General features: G+C 37.0%; 1 protein-coding gene across 1 annotated transcript in view; it reads left to right on the forward strand.

Annotated features, from left to right (window-relative positions):
- Window positions 1–73: 73 nt before the first annotated feature.
- MRPS27 (mitochondrial ribosomal protein S27) overlaps window positions 74–20941 on the forward strand; it is a 50376-nt gene continuing 29508 nt past the window's right edge. The window contains exons 1-4 of the mRNA XM_015818541.1: window positions 74–162; window positions 3738–3815; window positions 8029–8099; window positions 10362–10420. Of these exons, the coding sequence (XP_015674027.1) occupies window positions 93–162; window positions 3738–3815; window positions 8029–8099; window positions 10362–10420 (278 nt within the window). The 5' untranslated portion in view covers window positions 74–92. The remainder of the gene's footprint in view (window positions 163–3737; window positions 3816–8028; window positions 8100–10361; window positions 10421–20941) is intronic.

A 20941-nucleotide genomic window follows, 5' to 3' on the forward strand; every position in this document is an offset into this window, starting at 1 on the left:
GCCTTAAGCAGCTGGTCTGGACCGCAGCAGCAAAGGCGTTTCTTCCCCTTACTGCTCCTCCCACTTCGATCATAGATGCGGTACGCGCCAAAATGGCAGCGTTCATGTTTCAGCGTGGGTTACTGCAGAGCGGGACTACGATGAAAAATTGGGCGGCGACAGGTGGGTCGCTTCAGACGGGAGGAAGATGGGAGTCTTCCTCCGAGAATCTGTCCGTTTCTTACATTCTTAGTTCTGGAGGGTTGTTTTTTTTTCAGTTGTGGGTTTTACTGATTTTTTTTTGAATCAGTGACATGATAGCTAATGACGATTTTTATAGACCATTTATTTAGACTGACTAGTTCAGAAATGTTTATTCCTGCTAAGAATCTTTGCATAGAAAGATTTGCACGTCAGGATGTGTTCTTCTCTTTAATATCCACGTGGAATTGATGGGAATAAGACCACGGCCAGCTTAGCATTTTGATTTTCTCACGTGTTGTTGCCTAGCCTTCTTATTTCAATAGAATATATGTCACTCCCCATCAAAGTCAAATGTGTGTCAGATGACACGAAAATGTTAGATTAGTGTCAGTAAGAAGAAAGGCCCATGTCATGTTAATTTATCATTTGTTTTAATCACAGTTTGTTGAATATGTTGTTGTGGTCAGGTCCAAACATTGCTTTAAGACATGGTTTAGAAAACACAATGCTGCATTCACATATTAAGTTAAACTAAAATGTGGTTTTTTAAGAGCTTTAAATTATGAAAAAATATATTTTCTTTCAGGATATAAATCAAATGTTTCAGTCAATGATCTTTATTGTTGAATGTTAAAATGTAAAACAAGACTGCCAGAAAGTAAACAAGGTTTAAGATTGACTTTGGTGTCTTAACCTTTTGGGGACAGAAGAGCAGCTTATGCTATTCCTCCACTGATGTCATATATGTAGTGAAACTTGAAAAATAGGGTTATTGTTGTCGAGTCAATTACGTATACTTTTATTTTTAAATCTGGTTTCCTTTAAGCTTATCAATATAATATATATTGACCTATTTCATGTACACTGAAGAAACAGTGTAATTCTTTAGAATGTTCAGAAACTAGTTTTATTTTTTTCACAGAGAGAATATGATCTGGGGAAATTTTCACCAATTTGGATAAGAACATTGATTGCAAGCAGCTCAGTGGGCTGAATAGTTTTTAGTGCTCTCACAATAAAAGAGTTAGGAGTATACAGAGCATTGATCTATCTCCCTCAACATTCTCTACACCAGGGAATTCTGGGAGTTGAAGTCCACAGGTCTTAATATACCAAAGTTGAGAAATACTGCTCTACACCACAGGTAGAAACCCTTATCAGCAGGTGGCCGTATTTGAAAGATTGAGAGTGCGATATAAACTGTCACACAAAATGGCTGTTGTGAAGAATCTGGCCAGTTCAGGGGAAAAAACCCACCACAACCATATAACCTATAAAGTACATTCTGCTCCCTCTTTGTCATTGTAATCCATCATTTTAGTAATTTATTATTTTGGTTTCTAACAATGTGTGCCATTTATGGGCCCAAAGATTTTCTGGGAAATGATGCTACTGCAAGGTGGTGCCTTGTTTTACAGGCTGTTAGTTTCATTAGTATTGTTAATATCTGAACAAAAGTCAGATGCAGTAGGAGCTAGGTATACACGTAGTCCTTGACTTACGACCACAATTGAGCCCAAAATTTCTGTTTCTAAGTTGAGACATTTGTTAAGTGAGTTTTGCTCCTTTATTCCCACAGTTGCTAAGTGAATCACTGCAGTTCTTAAGTTAGCTACATAGCTGTTAAATGAATCTGAATTCCCCATTGACTTTGCTTGTCAGAAAGTCACAAAAGCTGATCAGAGGATTCTAGGAACTGCAGATGTCAAAAATAGGAGTTGCCAAGTATCTGAATGTTGATCTCGTGCAGCAGTCATAAGTATGAATAACAGTCATAAGTAACTTTTTTCAGTGCTGTTGTAACTTCGAATGGTCACTAAACAAATTGTGTACCTGTACATCAAAAGAAGGTAGTGCCCATTTCTGGTCTGCAGGTTTTAGACAGGGCTCTTTTGTGTGACAATGTCAGTGATGCAATTCTGCCCTGTTTAAAAGTAAAGCCTGTATTATTAACAAGGGCAAAGTTTCTTCACATCGTATAGAAAAGATTGCCTGGATATTGACAAACATTTTTGTTTCTCATTTTTCATAGAAGATTTCTTAATCTAGTATTTCTCAATATTGTATATGGATATTTTCCCAACAAAGATATTATATTATGCACTAATTTTACTTGATTTGGATCACCTATTGAATATTCTATCCTTCCGCTCACATTTTTGAGATTTGAGTTTATTTTAAATTTATGGGGTCTGACCTATAATTTATATAAACCTTATTATTACAGCTAGTTGGATGGTATGTTGGCTGTTTTTCCATTCAGGTTTGTGCTGGTAAAAAGTAACCCCCTCACATACATGTGAATTACATTCACTACCAAATGTATGGGCTGCAGCCCAATACATGTGAACTGCTTAAGTACAGGTAGTCCTCAACTTATAACCATTTGTTTAGTGACTATTCAAACGTACAATGGCACTGGAAAAGTAACTTACGACAATTTTTCACACTTAACAACTGTTGCAGCATTCCCATGGTCATGTGATTAAAATTCGGGCCGTTGGCAACTTACATGTATTACACTGTCCTGGGGTCATGTAATTACCGTTTGTAATCTTACCAGTAAGATTCATTCAACAACCACATGATTCACTTATCAACTGCAGTGATTCACTTAACTGTGGCAAAAAAAAGTAAAATGTGGCACAATTCACTTAACAATTACCTTGCTTAGCAATGAAAATTTTGGGCTCAATTGTGGTCATAAGTCGAGGACTACATGTAACCATTCACAGCAAGCTGAATTTACCCTGAGTGGCAACGAAGAGAGAAATCAGTCAGGTACTTTTGTGGCCCAATAAATCTGTTTATATTCACTGACCGTACTGTCAGAGATAGTATGATTAGCATGCCAACCTAGTAGAAAGGAATTCCAGAATGCCGTATTTTTTTTTTACTGTGTCTGCCTTTCTTTGTCTTCCCTTTGCAATGTAGTAGGCCAAGGTACATGTTAGGGTCCTGCCTTTGTTTAAGGCTGCCCCACAAACTAGCAGTGCTTTGCCAGGAGCTCAGTGTAAACTGCATTGTTTGCATGCCTAATCGAATTCTGTTATATTTTCAAAATGATTTGGTTGCTTTAGCTGAACCAAATTTTGGCTGCAAGAAGATCAATTTGTGGGATTTGTAGGGCCTTTTTATTATTTGTATTTAGTATTTAGTATTTTAGTATTTATGGAATTTCTTTCTCAACTTGTATTGGCACTGCACTCTTAACCTTCTCCTGTGTTGTGTTCATACTTGAACCACCTTAATACTGTAAATCATGATATTTATTGGATAAGATCTATTGGATTTTATAGAAGTATAATTTACGGTGAAGTTGTGAGATATTTTAAAGCTATAAATAGAGTTGACAGAGACTCTATCAGGGTTCCAATTTTTATAGAATCTGAATCACAAAGGATGATAAAAGTTAAATGATTCCTAAAATAATAATTGCTACCATAGCAACCTGATGCATTTAACATAATGAATATAATGCATACAAATAGGATGACTAATACATTTTTCAATGTGGAAATCTTCTAAAGACTTTCTTTGACCTCTTTTATTAGGTAAAAGGTGTATTCTTTCAGCAGCATACGTGGACAGTACAACATGGGAACAAAGAAAAAAGGAAGACCACAGCCTGGGTATGGAAATAAATGCTTTTTTTTTTAATTTTGGGCTTACAGGATCTAATGTAATGGTGAACTATGATCTAGACTTACTGTAAATTTGTTAGTATTCCAGATGCCGATTTCTCAAAGCAAGAGTGCCTGCTTGACTTTTTTTAATGCGGGGTGGTGGTGGTATAAATACTTGAGAAAGCATTGATGACAGTACAGTATGCAACAAATTTTAATAATATTCATTTAGGTCAGCAGTGTTTTAGTTGTGATAAAAACCAAAGAGATGTACATATGGGAGACAGGAATTCATGGCAGCTTCTTTCCCTTTTCTAAATAATATACATGTTGAATATTTTATGTTATCATGTCTTTTTGCATTTCTTTTTATCTGTGGTCCATATCTTTGGCTGTCTCTTTCAAGATTGGGGAAACATGCAACTTCCTGATACTGGGAATAGATTAATTGTTTTTCACAATACCGAGAGGACATTTATAGAAAGCAGTATTGTCTCTTCTAGGCAGCAGCAGTTTTCCATCATCCATCATCTCAACAGCTCCAGTTCTGGAGAGAGAGAGAGAGAGAGAGAGATGCTGCTTCTGTTTACAGTTCAGTAGTGTACAGGACTGTAGCTGTTTCATTAGAGGCTAACAAATTCATTGTAGCTGAACTTTCATAAAGTTCATAAATGTACCAAAATATAGTACTGAAAGCAAAATAGGCTGAAATATTAGGGGAAAAGCAGTCAAGTTAGGACATTCAATTGATTGAGGGTAGATAAATTAGCTTGCTAGATATCAGTTTGCAAACTACAGTTGTGCAGAGTCTTTTACTTGAACGCAAGATGGCACTGTGCCTTTGTGAGTGGTAGCATTTCTCAGTCAAGAGAATTACAATTTTTACAACAATGGCCAGTCAGACTAACTGTATAATGCAGGGACTAGCTCTCTGCAAGAAAAAAAAAATCATGTGTGAAAATCAAACAAGAAAGCTAAGTTATCAACAAAAACTAGTATGAAGGAGAAAAGTCCAGTAATATAGAGGGGCAGTCTACAATCTAGCCTTAAAATTCTAAAATTCTAGCTGGGCTATACAGGAAGTCAGAAGGACAGCTAAAGCCTGTAGTACTGGAAACTAGATTTAGATAGTTAGATATCAGATTAAAGTCTAGGACTCCTAAAGTGCTATTCTTAGAAATCCTACTGGTTCTACTTCAGGCCAGGTAGGCAGCAAAACTCACAGGGCTCAGTGTTCGGATGACTCAATTTTGCCCAGGAGTTTATATTTATTAGGCACAGAGAAACCTTTGGGGCAGACTAAAGGATGGACTCTTATACAAGATGAAATAATAAAATAATTAATTATAATAAATAATAATAAACATGTGGCAAAGCAGGTATTTAACTAATCTCTAGGAGAAAGACTGCAGGTTTAGGAGAAAGAACGTAGCATCTACTTTGGTACATTATAGCTGTCTCAAAAAAATACTATAAGAGTTTACCAAAATGCCGGGTTTTTATAGTGCATTTACCCAGTGTAGGCTATTCAGATGAGCTATGGAGGTGCGCTGTTGTCCAGAGACAAAAGTTGTAAATTTCTGATTGTCTTTAAAAAAAATGTGCTATTCTGTTCTCTTACATTCAAAGTGATCAGCACTGCTCAGTTTGTAATCCAGTCAATCTCAACATATTACTTACATATTTATTGCATCTCTGAAATGGAGGTGTCCCTAGAGGCAACATTATAAGCAAAGGGTCACATTTGCAAATGGAAGCTGAGAATAAGGAACAGCAGATTGCTGAAAGCAATATTCTGTAATAATCTTATATCCTTCCAGTGTGGCTGTTCTACTGGATTTTTCCTCCTTCATAATTCTGAACTGAGATGGGTTTGGCAGGTTGCAGCAGGGCTGTTTCTTCAATGTGTATATTGGTTTGCGGTGCTTTTAACTTTCCTCATATACCTTTTGTTCATGGCCATAATAATTTAAACATAGGTTTTATTACTCTTCTACAAACTAAAATGTATAGTTAACATGAAACACTTTTTTAATATACAGCAGGTTTGTTGGGGGGAGGAGGAGAATGGTGTTTGGGCTTTTTATTGATTAAAAAAGAGCATACTATGCTAAAAAAAAGCATAGTAAAGGAGAACCAAAATGATTTATGAAAAAAACAATCTGTATTTGGATTTTTAGCCTAGAAAAAGATACTTGGAAGCCCTTTTATACAATCATAGATGATGCTGAGAAACCAAACAGTTAATTTTTTCCTTGCTATTCTCATTATGAATTCAGAACAAAGAAAAGGGTTATCATGGCACATAGTTACAATAAATATGGGTTATAATGATGACTTCCAATATAGCTTTAAAAAGGGATAAGACAGTTTAGTGAAGGGTAAGTCTGTCGGTAGTCATTAGTACATAATGGATCTTGCTGGCTCAAAGATCAGATGCAGCAGATTGTGAATACTGGTTGTGGAGAAACAGCTGAATGAGGAAACTACACTGTCTTTTAAGTCCAAGATCCTGGATTTTGTAATCCTTGCCATTCAGACCAAGGACTGCCCTTATATTCTTAATCTTGTAGAGCAGGAAAGCTGCTATATCTTCCAAGATTTATATTTAGAAGACTGAGCAAAATACATTGAGAAATATGGCATATTAATTCTAATAAATTCAAATTACCTTTATGAATATTTGTTTAAGGAGCAAAAATAATTTTCTGCTCTAAAGTGACTTAAAATACGGTTACACTTATGCATACTTTATCCTACATTTTCACTGAATATTGACATCCTTACAAAAACTACTTGCAAACTGTTTTATGCTGATGCGGTTCCATTAAAAAATACGCTAACAGCACTGATCTGTTTTGAAGAGTATGCCAGCAGCAATTATATAGTAAGCCTTTATTGACTGGCACTGCCTGGAGCTAGCTTTGAACCAGCAATTTTTGGGAAGTGAAAAGCTTTATCTCCTGTTACTAGTCCCTTGAGCCACCAATTTGTAAGAGCAGGAATCTTCCATGACAGCTTTAAGGTAAATTTAATCAATAGGCAATTTGAGATCTCATTATTTTAGGAGGTAATAGTTAACTATTGAATGGATGCCATTTAGAGCTTGTTAAGATTTTCTTTAGTTGATTCATGAGATTTCCATATTACATTCTATAATTTAAGAGGGCTAGAATATGCCCTGCTGAGTTTTATTCATCATGAGGAGGTTGAACTATTAAATAATATTAAGCAGTTTTCCAGAATAGCTGCACTGATTTTAATTTTTTTTTCTTTTTTAGCTAGATTTCTTTAAAAGAATACAAAATGAAACACTGTTTTTTATATTAATTGGGTTGATGGATAAATTTGATCTTTGTGCATGGTTGATTCTCTGATCCTTCATCTTTTGAATTGCTATATCAGTGGGAACTGACCTGTCTTCAGTTGTCTTTGAATATTACAACACAATTTCTGGAAGTTTAACTGTATCAGAATACAGATATAATGTCATATATAACAATAGGTACTTAAAGAGTTTTTGTTTTAATCAAATGTTTGAAATTAACAGCTGCCATGCTGGCAAGCGGGAGACCATGAGATAGATTAGCCATGAAAGCTGGCTGGGTGACTTTGGGCAGTGACTCTCTCTCAGTCCAACCCACCTCACAGACATAGCTTTACTAAGTGACTGCTTTGCTTAACGACCAAGCACCCTGGTGGGGCCCACTGGCATTTGTGTTTTTTTTTTTAAAAAAAAAAACTCAATAAATTCACTGCTACTAAATGTTGGCACTGCCAGCCCCAACAGATACACTGCCAAATGCCTCCAGGCCTCACCTACATCACCAACTCCAGTGCTGCTGCTGCTGCTCTGCTAGCCATCAAACAGCTAAGCAATGCAGCAAGTGTTGCTTTGTGGCCCATGAGTTGTACAGCTGTGTTTATTCTCAGGCCTAGATGACACCTTATTGCAGTGTTTCTCAACCTTGACCATTTTAAGGCATGTGGACTTCAACTCCCAGAATTCCACAGCCAGCATTGCTGGCTGTGGGATTCTGGGAGTTGAAGTCCACATGCCTTAAAATGGTCAAGGTTGAGAAACACTGCCTTATTGCATTGTAAAGATGTAGTGTGAAAGAAGGCCATTTTTGGAATTACCGTACTTTGTTTTCATTTCTTGATTTTTCATCCAATAACTTTAATGAGTAAAAACTAAAGATGTTTTTTTCCCCTGCAGCTGATTTAGCCAATTTGATGGACAGAACCTATGAAAAAAAACTACCGGTCAGCTCTTTAACATTATCTCGGGTAAGAACATGACATTAAATTAAATTAAAACAAAAATAATCCAGATAAAATAACATCTTGATATTTTAAACTAGTATTTTAGTTGAATTGCTATATGTATACAATTGATTTCTACATATACCAGGATAGTTATTTAAGACCTTGGGAGTTATCTACTTTGACTTGATATGACTTATTTTCTCATATATTACAGACATGGCTTTCCTTGGATATATATATATATATATAGAACAAACTCCATTTCCTCATTCCCTAAATTCTATAAGTAAAATTATTGTGCAAAGCATTGCTAGTGTATAAGGGTCACATGAATTAAAACAGTTTCTAATTTTTTCCTGATTTTTTTCCCTAGAGCAGGAGTGTCAAACTGCCGGCCCATGGGCCGAACGCATCACAAGGAAACCGCGCCCACCCCATTGCCGGCAATGGGGAAAAAGTTCTGATACGTCGCGTGACATTACATGATGTCATGAGTTTGACATGCCTGCCCTAGAGGATAAACTTATGAAAAATAAGTTTTCCTGGTCACAGGGACATGTAATTAAGAATATATTTGTGTAATGTTTAATATTGTAATAGCATTAGTAGCTATGGGTGTACCAGAATGTGTCCATATAACAATTCTGCTACATGAACTGCACTGGTTTCTGAGTACAATTCAAGATGCCAATTGTCATCCATCGAGCTCTACATGGCATGGGACTAAGTTATTTGAGTGACTCTCTTGAGATTTTGCTACCCATTTCTCACATTTTTAAAATCTGTCTTAGTCCAGATTTTTTAAATAAAAAAGAATATAGAATCATTCTTTATTCCAATTGCAGTTACATTATTTGTGTGCCATATTTTATGTTGCCAGTATTAGGTGCAAAGAATCAGGACCATAAAGTTGCAATTTAGAAGATTTATTGCTCAAGTTTATATACAAGAATCTAGTCAACAAAAGTTTAATACTAAATTGGCACCTAATAAGGGTCAATAGAATATATGAGGGATGGACTTAATTTTGGGACCGTAATGACTCTAGGCTGATGACTCTCCTAGTTCCGCCATCCAGCTCTGCCTTTTCCTACAGCCAAAAGTGCCAAGCTACATACCAGAAGATACCAGCAAAAGTAAAAATGAATGAAGGCCAACATACGTGTCCCAGGATAATGTTGCAAGATCCAATCTGAGTGAGTCACCACTCTGCTAGAGAGAAGTTCCCTGAAGATAGCTTGGAAGACTAAACCTCTGGTCCCGATGACTGGCTCAGATTGGATCCTGCAAAAGTAAAAACTTTTTTTCCCCCAAGTGAAGGCATTTTTATGAGCAGCATAATAAAATCTGGGTATCTTCAATGGTAGCAGATTGACTACTGATTGCTGGGAACAAAAACTTCAGAAAACCACCTGTGAGAGGAAATAAAACAAAATTGTTCAGAAAACTGGTACAAAAGAATTTTATTGTGCACCAATTTGTTCCATTTAGTGTTTGCCTTTAAAGCCTAAATCCACAATTTCTGGATGCTCCTGAATTTGTTCCTAATAATACTGTCATGTTAGTACTATGTTACTATATATCAGTAATGGCTAACCTTTTAGAGACTGAGTGCCAAAACTGCAACCCAAAACCCACTTACGCATCATCGAGTGCCGGGGGTGTGTGGCCCATTGGGTGGGTGTGGCCCATTGGGTGGGCGTGGCTGCGGTGGTAACAGCAGACTGGGTGGGACTAAAAAGTTCAATCAATCAACTTTGCAATATCTTTTTTTCCCATGAGAAGTTGAAATTGACTGAACCTTTTTTTTTTTTGCACACGGCGGAAGAGGCTTAAAGTGAAAAGGTTTTATAAAACCCAGCTGAAGGCCTAGGACTGGGGCGACGGCGCGCGTGCCCACAGAGAGGGCTCTGAGTGCCGCCTCTGGCACCCGTGCCATAGGTTCGCCACCACTGTTATATATAGTAATAATCAGGCTAATGATATTAATAATTATCATCATATATACTTAAAAGGAACATGTTCCTTATTTCAAGACTATTTCCTCATAAAAAGGAAGATTAAACATAAAAATAATCTTTAGTCTGGTTTTTAGTCTTCTTTCAGGTAAGGGTAACAATTGTAAATCAAGTGAAAGTGCTACAGTGATAATTTTATCTCTATGCCACTTTAAAGTGATATTTTTTCTATATTGCAGTTATATCTGACCATGCTATGTTCAGCCATATCTGAGTGGCTGTTGATGATTTACCTAAGATCATCTCTAAACTATTTTTCCCTTAGTTTATAGATAACATTTCTTCATGTGAGCAGGTGGATCAAACTGAATATTACCTATACAAGTAAGCAACCCTTTTAGTTTTATAACAAAATTATATATTTTCATTGCACACTTTGTTCTCAGCTCTTGGCTTCAATTAGTTAAATCACACATTGCTTGAAAATTAACTTCTGATCGTGATTCTGGATATCATTGATGTCTAGGGACTCACCATGCACTCATCAATATCTGTTAGCAAGTATAATTTTGCTGCTATAATTTTGATCATAAAGACAATCTTCTCATTGTGGTAATTTTAGAATGAAAGAATGACAGTGGTGCTCCCTAAAGCAAGGGTTCCAAACTTTTCCAGCTTTGTGAAGTAGTGGCAGGGGCAGGAGAGGAGACGGTTTTGCGCATATGCTGTTTGTGCATATGCAGCTTTGCACGCTTGCCTGCTTTTTGCGCGGCCCGATTCCCATACCAGGCCATGGACTGGGGGTTGGGGTCCTCTGCTCTAAAGCAACAATGAGCCTAGGTGGCATTTAAACAATCATGTCTGTAAAGGAAGCCAACTATTCATGCCCAAGAGTAATGCTCCTAGAGTTCCGAATAATATAACGATCTCTAAGAGGAGTGGTGAGAGATCTTTTACGTTTTTTTTTATACAAACCCGACGGATGGTTCCAGTCGAATCTATATAATTGAACCTGAAGTCATTCCGTAAACTATTTCATCTGGTGTTGGATGATGAACTATTCTATCTTTTTACACCCTATCTATCGTAATGGTGGTCTAGAATTTGTAGCTGGCTGACCGGCCGTACTCAGCGTGTGATCCTCAATGGAACTGCATCTACATGGAGGGAAGTGTGTAGTGGGGTGCCCCAGGGCTCTGTTCTGGGCCCAGTGCTCTTCAACATCTTCATCAATAATTTGAATGAGGGGATAGATGGGGAACTCATCAAATTTGCAGACGACACCAAGCTGGCAGGAATAGCCAACACTCCAGAAGACAGGCTTAAGATACAGGAGGATCTTGACAGACTTTCAATGGAGAAAAAAGTAAGGCTCTACATTTAGGCAAGAAAAACCAAATGCACAGGTATAGTATAGGTGGTACCCTTGCTCAATAGTAGTAACTGTGAGAGGGATCTTGGAGTCCTAGTTGACAATCACTTAAATATGAGCCAGCAGTGTGCTGCAGCTGCCAAAAAAGCCAACACAGTGCTGGGCTGCATTAACAAAGGGATAGAATCAAGATCACGTGAAGTATTAATACCACTTTACAATGCCTTGGTAAGGCCACACTTGGAATATTGCATCCAGTTTTGGTCACCACGATGTAAAAAAGATGTTGAGATTCTAGAAAGAGTACAGAGAAAAGCAACAAAGATGATTAGGGAACTGGAGGCTAAAGCATATAAGGAATGGTTGCTGAAATTGGTCATGTCTAGATTAATGAAAAGAAGGAATAGAGATGACATGATAGCAGTGTTCCAATATCTCAGGGGTTGTCACAAAGAAGAGGGAGTCAAGCTATTCTCCAAAGCACCTGAAGGCAGGACAAGAAGCAATGGATGGAAACTAACCAAAGAGAGAAGCAACCTAGAACTAAGGAGAAATTTCCTGACAATTAGAACAATCAGTGGAACAACCTGCCTCCAGAAGCTGTGTATGCTCCAACACTGGAAGTTTTTAAGAAGAGACTGGAGAGCCATTTGTCTGAAATGGTATAGGTTTTCCTGCCTGAGCACGGGCTTGGACTAGATGACCTCCAAGATCCCTTCCAACTTTATTATTACTATTACTACTGTTATATATAACAGTCCATTTGGAATGTCACATTCCTTCAAGTGTTTGTTTTATCTTTGGGTTGATTTATTGCTAAGTATCTTGTGTCATATTTGTCAAATGTGGAGTAAAACTGATGTTTCAGTTTGATACGACAAAGTTGAGTGTGAATGTGACAAATTTTAAGAGAGCCAATATGACATTTTAAATACGGTATGTTTAAAGTATTGGACTAAATCTTGGGAGACCCAGGTTCAAATATACTCTTATCCATGGATGCTCTTTAGATATTTTTCAGGGCTTATAAACTGCTCTAATCTCAAACAAATCTGAGCATTAAACATCCCTACATTCTTTCTCCCTTTTGCTCTCTCTGGTTTATTTTAGAGATTCTAAAGTGCAACCAAGAAAAAAGAAATAAGGGAGCAAAAATAGAAAAGAGATTTATAAAAATGATATATATATATATAAGAATGAACATATATCAATTTGGCAATTTAAAACCATTATTAAAATAAATCAATCAGTAATTAGCAAAATCAGCCAATGAAATAATTATCAATCAGAATGAACCATTAAGAGTTTCCAGCTAATCTGGGAAAGCCTGTCTTTATTAATTTAATTCAGTGTCAGCCTTGATGTCTATTGACGTCTATCCCATATGTAAGTCTGCAGTTCTTCTAATAAAGGGAATTATACATAATGTTCAATATGAAGCATGAAGAATCCCAGCAGTTACTATCATATGCAAAGCCCACTCTGTATGGTTTACAGCAATAAAAGACTTAGTAATGCTTAAGAATTGGCAAAAAGGAAACGTTGATACTTGTTTCATTATAAGTGAAATTATCTTCAAGAATTATACAATAAGATATGATAAAGTTGGAAGGGATCTTGGAGGTCATCTAGGCCAACCCCCTGCTCAGGCAGGAAACCCTATACCATTTTGCACAAATGGCTGTCCATTGTTCAGCTTTATGACATTGCCACTAAATGTCCAGAACGCATTCAGTGTGGTTATTTTTTCTGGCAGTTTTGAATATAAATACAGGTAGTCATCAGCTTATGTCAGCTGTTGTTCAAAGTTATTGTGGTGCTGAAAAAGGAACTTACTACCTGTCCCCAAAGTTTTGGCCATTGCAGTGTCCTCATAGTCAAGTGATCACAGTTCTGGGCATTTGGGTACCTAGCTCACGATTATGATTATTGCAGCATCACATAATCACCATTTGCAACCTTTCTGTGGGTTTCACACAAGCTAAGTAAATAGGAAATAAATGGGTCTGACAGCTGCAATTTCCAGTTTGTTATCCTCTTGCTGCAGTCACAGTCTCACAGTGGGCTGTGAGCATATAGGCGATTCCTTACTTGGGAAGTCTCTGGCTCCTTCCTTTTCTTGAAGTTGTCCAACATGAGGAATCAATTCTATTGTGTGCCTGGAAAATGAGCTAAATCACAGCCAGGAGCATAAAAGGGTGGGAGAGTCTGTTTATTCAGGCCTGATAAGGGTAATTCCAGCAGACACTTCCTCCATAGGCTTCTCTTTGCCATCCTTTGGATAGACAGTAGAGGGAAGGGAAAAAAGGTCGGGAATGTAAACGGAAAAGAAGTACAAATCGTTCGTGACTCAGACGTCCGTGAATGTCAATCCTTGACACCGAATGAGGACTCCTCTGGTCACAAAGGGAAATGGTATCTATGATATAAAGACATAGTGTGTGTGGGGAAAAAAACAAAAACGAAAAGAAGAAGAAAACCTTGCTTGTTCATTTTTTAAAAAACATAATTAATTAAACAAAAAACAAAACAAAAACCCTGTGATATGTTTCCATACTCTTTTTTTGGGAATTCCTGATTTTTCCATTCTCAAATATCATGGCTCTTTGCAAACTTATTTACTATAAAAGCAAGATTTCAACACTAGGAAAAGATTATGATGTGCAACAGTGACTGGGTAATCAGCTATTCGGCACTAAAGTCCTCAGAGACCACTGCCATTTGCATATCTTCTCAGCATCAGAAACTTTTAATTATTGCTTCGTTATTAGCTAGCTTGCCTATGTAGTAACAGCTGGTAAATGGAGTTTAGAAATTATAGAAAGGTCAGCAGTAGCTGAAAATTACAGATGGCAGCCAACATGGTATGGTAAACAGTTCTGGCAATCTGCTTGCAACATGTATTGGGAGATGACTGTGATTTTAATATATGCAGACACCAAAATAATATACAAGTGATCTGTGCATATCCTTTTTTTTAAAAGGTCACTCTTTTATTATTATTTTTTTCCTTTGTGAGGCCTGTAATTTAGGATTTTGTAGTTACCCTCCTGCATTACTGCAAGTGAATTGACAGGAGATATAGGATGGTTCTGATGGGCACAAAATCATATCAGATTAATGAATGCTGGCTGGGATAGTCCACACAACTTAAAGTTGCCAATATTGAGAAGCACCAGGTAAATGAAATAGCTGTGGCAAGACATGGTCTTATATGGAAAAGTTTACAAGGAAACCCCCAAAGCATATCTTACTATCCATTACATGCAATGTTTTGGTACTGTGCCTGCTTAGAAGAGTAAGTAATTTATATAACGCGGTACATTTATGAAACTCAATTTTTCACTTCTACGTCTATGACTGCTCAGTAAAAATGATTATGAAGTGTAAGAAAGACGGTTAAAAAAAAGCTCTTTGTACTGCAATGCCCATAAATGGGAATGGTGTTGGGGGCTGATATACTGTATGAGGATTGTGATTTTGATTTTTCATAGGCGATGATGGAATTTAACTGTGGCCTGCTGTTCTTCAACAAAAAGTTGTCAGCTGAAATATGGATGTGTCTTTGAATCCTGAGCTCCTATGATTCTTTTTTTATTCTCCTCCTCTCCCCAAAACCTGAAAAATGGGAATAGTAATGGAGATTACCTCATAGTCAGATTCTTCTGGGCATTCTGCAGGACTGAGTAGCATTTGGAAGGCCGAGGACTGCATTCCGGGACAGGGCCAAGCAAAGCCATCTGGTCACTCTGTCATATTACCTGAAAGCATGGGTGCTCATGGATTTATTTTTTTGGGGGGGGGAGGCTTAGAGTGGGAATAGGAACAGGTGGGTTCTAAGAAACAATCCCTATCCTTACCCTTAAGAGCCCCCAACTATTCTCTTAACAAATTGATTTGAAGGTTTTGGAAGGGCATGTGCTGGTTTTGTGATATTCCCTTCCTGAGCCTAAATTAATCTTGGCACTTTTAATTTCAAAATATTTATTTGGACCTCAGTGAGGGAAAACAAAATGCTTGCCATTCTTTCTGTCAAGGCCCATGACTCAGGTCCGGTGATTAACTTCATTCAATCCAGCTCCTTTCCAATCTATTCTGTTCTAAAACTCATATGTTTTTGTCCATCCAGACAACTTCTCCCTGTAGTATAATGCAAATAATGCAGCTATTTTCTTCCTCCTTGTGTTCAGAAAGGTATTCTTCTACTCTCTTTTTCATTCACTATTCTGTTCTTATAGGCTGACTGCTTTCTTTCTTTGTATTGTGAAAGTGGACCACTCTGTGGTGTTTCATCTTAAGCTACAGGAAAAAAAATATGTCAGTGGCTTTAATAACCAAAGAAGGCAGATGGAGCTAATTGTACAACAATTTATACTTAAGAGTCACTACACCTCTTGGGTACAATCTAAGCAGAAAAACATGGCTCAGTACAGTAAGGCTTTTAAAATTAATTACATATTCATGAAATGTGGATAATGTGACTATAGTACTGAGTTGCAGCACAGCTTGATGGTAGCCATCTTGGGTGCATCATTAATCAGAGAGGCTGATTTAGATAACATATTCATGCTGTGTTTCCAAGAGAGAGCTGTTCTTTCTTCCTCCCTTGTGCACCCCCTCCCTTGTGGGAAATGAAAATCACAAGCCTGGGTCCATGTGTCCTTAATCTGTGTTTGAAATGTAAAAGAGTATGCCATGAATTGTCAACAATATGTGTTTTTAATACAAGGCTGTCATTTAGTTTTCCTGACATTTCATCCCCTCCATTATATTTCTGACATTTTACATTTGGTGCTATGCTGGGGGTAGGCATACATTAGAGAATATGGTTGTCATAGTGAAGAATTAGAGGATCAAATGGTTAGAAGGGATAAGTATAGCAGCAGTTGCCTTGCCTCACATTAATGAAGGAGGGAAGATGGGAAAAATTGCACTAACATGGTTTAAACCTTGGCTGTATTTTGGATTAATGGCAATGGCAATTTCTCCTATTTTGTTTCAGTGCCAAAGAGTTGTTTTTATGAAAAAACTTTATGAAAAGGTTTTCTAGATGGTATGCAATTTTTTCCCCAAAACAATGGCTGATGCCAGCCAAATTCAACTGTAAATAATAAAAGGAATGGAATGAATCAACATCACAGCATATTGAAGCATTTCATAAGCGTTGCCATGTGTTCTAATCTTAAATGGTAAAGTACAAAGAAGTACGTGATGCAAATGTATTTGTTACACATGTGAAAATAGAGCATTTGAACTCAGTATCTTTTGAAGGGTATGGAATTAAATATCAAAGTGGGTTAAGAAAATGTGAATTTATTTATATTTTTTAAAAAAGCCATTGTGATTTAGAATTGATGTAAATCATGCCATATGCATGTATACTTTGTATAAATATTAAGAACACGTTTCGAGATTTCTCACTCACTTGCTCTTCTTGCACTTTTACATAAACTGTTGTCCAATTTTCAAAGGCCTTTAAACATTTGTGACATACGCTGACTAATGCCTCATAACATGTTTGCAATATGAATCTTTGATTCTGTAGGTTGGTGTAAGCATTACATTTGTTTACTGGTAGTTGGGTTATGAGCAGAAGTGCTCATTCATATTTAAGGGTAGCAGCACAAAATGTTTATTATAGCAAAGAACTGGTTAAGAAAAGCATGGCTCAATAGACTGGCTGGTAAACCATAACCCAGTGTTCCCCAACCTTTGTGGGGGGGGGGAGAGAGGAACCGGGCTGCGCGACCATGCACCTGTGAGTGGCATGCCGACACGAGCATGCATGCAGCCCTTGTGCAAATGGCGGGCCGGCATGAGCAGCAGGCTGGCGTGCATGTGTGCAAGCCCCTGCCGGCCTGCCGCTCATAGAAGTTGAGCTGCGTGCTCCAGCCAGCAACTCACACAGCCCAATTCTGAATAAGCTATGGCCTGGTAGTGGGCCAGAGGTTGGGGACCCCTGCCATAACCCATCTTGATTGTTTTTAAGGCTTCTAGATATTAAATAAAAAAATTTTTTAGCTTCACCAGAAATACAAATTTCTGTCATGGCTTATGTAATTGTTGATATTGTGTTATTAATGTAACAATATCATACACTATATATTATAAAGTAGGAATTTAAATATTCTGAATAATTGGGTTAGCAATAAGACAGCAACAACTGGCATACTGTGGCTTATGGAATTTTTCCAACCCCTTTACTAACAATGGCCCTAGGAGGCATTTATAATTCCATATTTTGTCTGTGTCTGTGTGTATTTCTCGCTTCCACTTGTGTTGCGTCTGTATGTTTGTGTATTTGTGCCCTAGGAAGCATGGGGTTGGTGCACATGCTCTGCTCTGGGCCATGGGACCAGGAGTAAGCTGGGAGGGGGCTAAGAAGGGAGCAGTTGGCAGTGTTCCAAGACCCTACCCATTTAGTTCTCCCATCGGGATGTGTTGGGGATTTTTTTTCTGTAATGTTTGTCTCCACCTGCCCAAGAGAGATCCAGCTCATTTTCAACCTCACTTTTGTTGTTTTCATCCACCACGTAGTACCAAATTTGGACCCATTCTGTTCAGTTTTCTGAGAGTTATCCTGATGGTGGACAAACAGTGTGCCCAATAATCTCATTTTACATAAAATCTTTCCAAATTTCTATTGAGTTGAGAAGAGAAGGGGGAAAAAGCTTGATATAATATTAAGAAAATGGTTTAGCTGGAATGTTACTTTAAAGTTACTGTATTGTGGTCATGCTGGGAGTATCTCTTACCAGGTTGCTATAGCAACAGTTCACCCCATTGTTCTCTAGTGCTTTCCTTGATCTATTATAGTGCACATTCTAATATTAGGTTATTACATTTTTCCCCAAATCCACTCATTTTCAATTAAATGGCATCAATAGTGGAAATCTTTATTAACTTTTTTTTACTATCAATAGATTTGTTTAAACCTAAATATTTCTCACTTTACCTTCTTCATCTTCAAGAAATTTTCCACTATTTTCATTTTTCTTTGTATTTTATGTTTTGATAATTTTTTTAAAAAAATGGAATCAAAATAAATATAATGAAAATAATGCTGTTTGTATACAGGCTGGAGATAATACTTTTTGTAGTTTTTTTAAAATTAACTAGTTTCAACATCTTTTTCCCAAAGAGCTAATAATAATAATAATAATAATAATAATAATAATAATAATAATAATGATAATGATGATGATGATGATGATGATGATGATGATGATGTTGGAAGGGACCTTGGAGGTCATCGAGTCCAACCCCCTGCTCAGGCAGGAAACCCTACACCATTTTGGACAAATGGCTGTCCATATTGATTGAAAAATGTCAGTGACTATCATGATGAGGCAGGAGAAGGAGAAAAGGTTGCATTTTATTTGCTCTTTAAAAAAAAAAAGAACAGAATGTTTTGAGATTCCTTCTTTCCTCTTTCCTGCCTCTGATTTCATAGCTGATTACTGGAGGGAAACAATACTTTCTGTTTCTCTCTGTTTGAAGCATCCCACTTAACATGCCTTTAAAAAAAATATGTATATGGGGCCTAGTTCCCCAAGTATAACTGGATTATTTTTAAATAAATCCAGAATATGTTTCCTTTTCATGTTTTGTAAGGTTTAGAATCACCCAGGTTAACAAGTGTAGGGAGTCCTTTATTGCAGGAGCTCATGGGTTGCAGAGACAAAGGTTTGAAAAGAAGTACAGGCACGTACATGCATGCCATACAAATGGGACGCAGGGTTGACATAGGCTAAGTGACAAAAGGAAAGCTTCCTTTCGTTATGCATGATTAAAAAGGAACCTTCAAGGAGCAACCAGCTTTGTGAGGCCATTTTCTTTGATGGAGATGCATGATCAGTAAGTGCCTCTAGGCTTTCTCCCACCGCTTAGAGCTTGCACTGGCAGACAAAGGAGATTTCTCGGTGACATCCTTCCAAATCCTCTAAGTTAAGCCTGCCTAGATTCTATTTGATCATTAGGCTTTGTACCTAAAAATATGCATGGAAGAAAGAATTTTAGCATTTTTGAAGCTCAGCCTTTAATGTGCTGCTTTGAATTGCATTTGGAAAGGGAGGCAAATCTGAATTTTTCCAAGAGACCAGCTTATTTTTACTTGTTTGGAATATATATTTGCTTTCTTGTTTCTTCTCAAATCATTTTAGACTCTGAAGCAAACAAAAATGCTTTTTATGAAAGTAAATGAATATATACTAGGACTATGGAAAACTACAGAAAGCCAAGCCTGTTGGCATGAACAAAGTGCCCCTCCTCACAGCATGGAGACAGCTGTAAGGATCTGGATCCACGGAAGATTCAACACAGCTGCCTCAACCATTGCCTAGACTGTGTGCACGCATAGACAACACTGCTGTCGAGAATATTAGCAAAACAATTGTGCATGGGGAGGCTGGAAAAGTCTTCCCAAAAGCCACATATGGCTTTCTGACATAGCTGCTTCAGTGCTTCATACAGGAGCATTTTGTTTGCACTAGCTGCTTTGAAAAATCACTTCTCCAAATGCTTCATATATGCATGAGTATGCAAAGACTCACAATGAGCATAAACTGGAGTGGTTCTGCTGATTTATATTTCACTTTGAATACATCTCACTCATATACTTCGGGATTGGACCAGACCAGAACACAGCACGTATGTTTTCAATCTGTAATGTTTTATTAGATTTCAAAAAAAATAGTCTCTCCATCTTCTTTAATTTCAGTTAATTCATGCAGCATTTGAGAATGCAAAGAAAATATTAAAATCAGAAGTAGTACATATGTATTCCTGTATGCAATGTTGAAATTGATGCCTCATAAACAATTGTATTTGAGCATACAGTACCAGTACAAAAAATTACCACATGGTGGCACTGAACAAAACTTTTAAGATCCATATAAAGGAAACATAATTTTGGTGTAATATTGAAAAGAAGTATTTCTCTGATCATTAGCTGAATTTATTTCTAAAAATAACACTTTTAGGTCTTGTAAATTGCTGTATTGTCCCCTTATTTCATAAAGTATTTCAGTTTAAGAATTAGTAACCAAACATTAAAAAAACAAGTTGTTTTAGTACTTAATTTCAGGTTTCCCACATTTACTTATTGCTTAAATTTAAAATTGCTGAAATGATCAGTGATAAGTTTATTAGCTTTCACTTTCTGTTAAGATTCCACCTCTTAAGGGATAATTGTTTTCTTTAGATCATGCAACTGGTAGAATATCGAGATCTTTTTCCTAATTAAATAATAGGAAATGATAATCATTTTTTCCCTTTTTGATCATTCTTTGTGTCAGATTCCCTAACCTGGACATCCTCCAATTGTGTGATCTAATTTTCAAAACTCAGTAAACCTATTGCTAAGAATTGTGGGAAATTAAGTCTAATGAATGTTTATGGATTGAAGAAAGCTTTTCTGAGTTAGTATCGTAAATGATTAAATGTGAAAAAGAACAAGATCTTTCTTGCTTCCACTTTACACAACTTTGTTCCTCATTGCCAGTTACCTTTTTATTCTGTCTGTGTTCTTTATC

The sequence above is a fragment of the Protobothrops mucrosquamatus genome, unplaced genomic scaffold (assembly GCF_001527695.2).
Source record: "Protobothrops mucrosquamatus isolate PMUCROS unplaced genomic scaffold, P.Mucros_1.0 scaffold762, whole genome shotgun sequence".
NCBI classification, from domain to species: Eukaryota; Metazoa; Chordata; class Lepidosauria; order Squamata; family Viperidae; genus Protobothrops; species Protobothrops mucrosquamatus.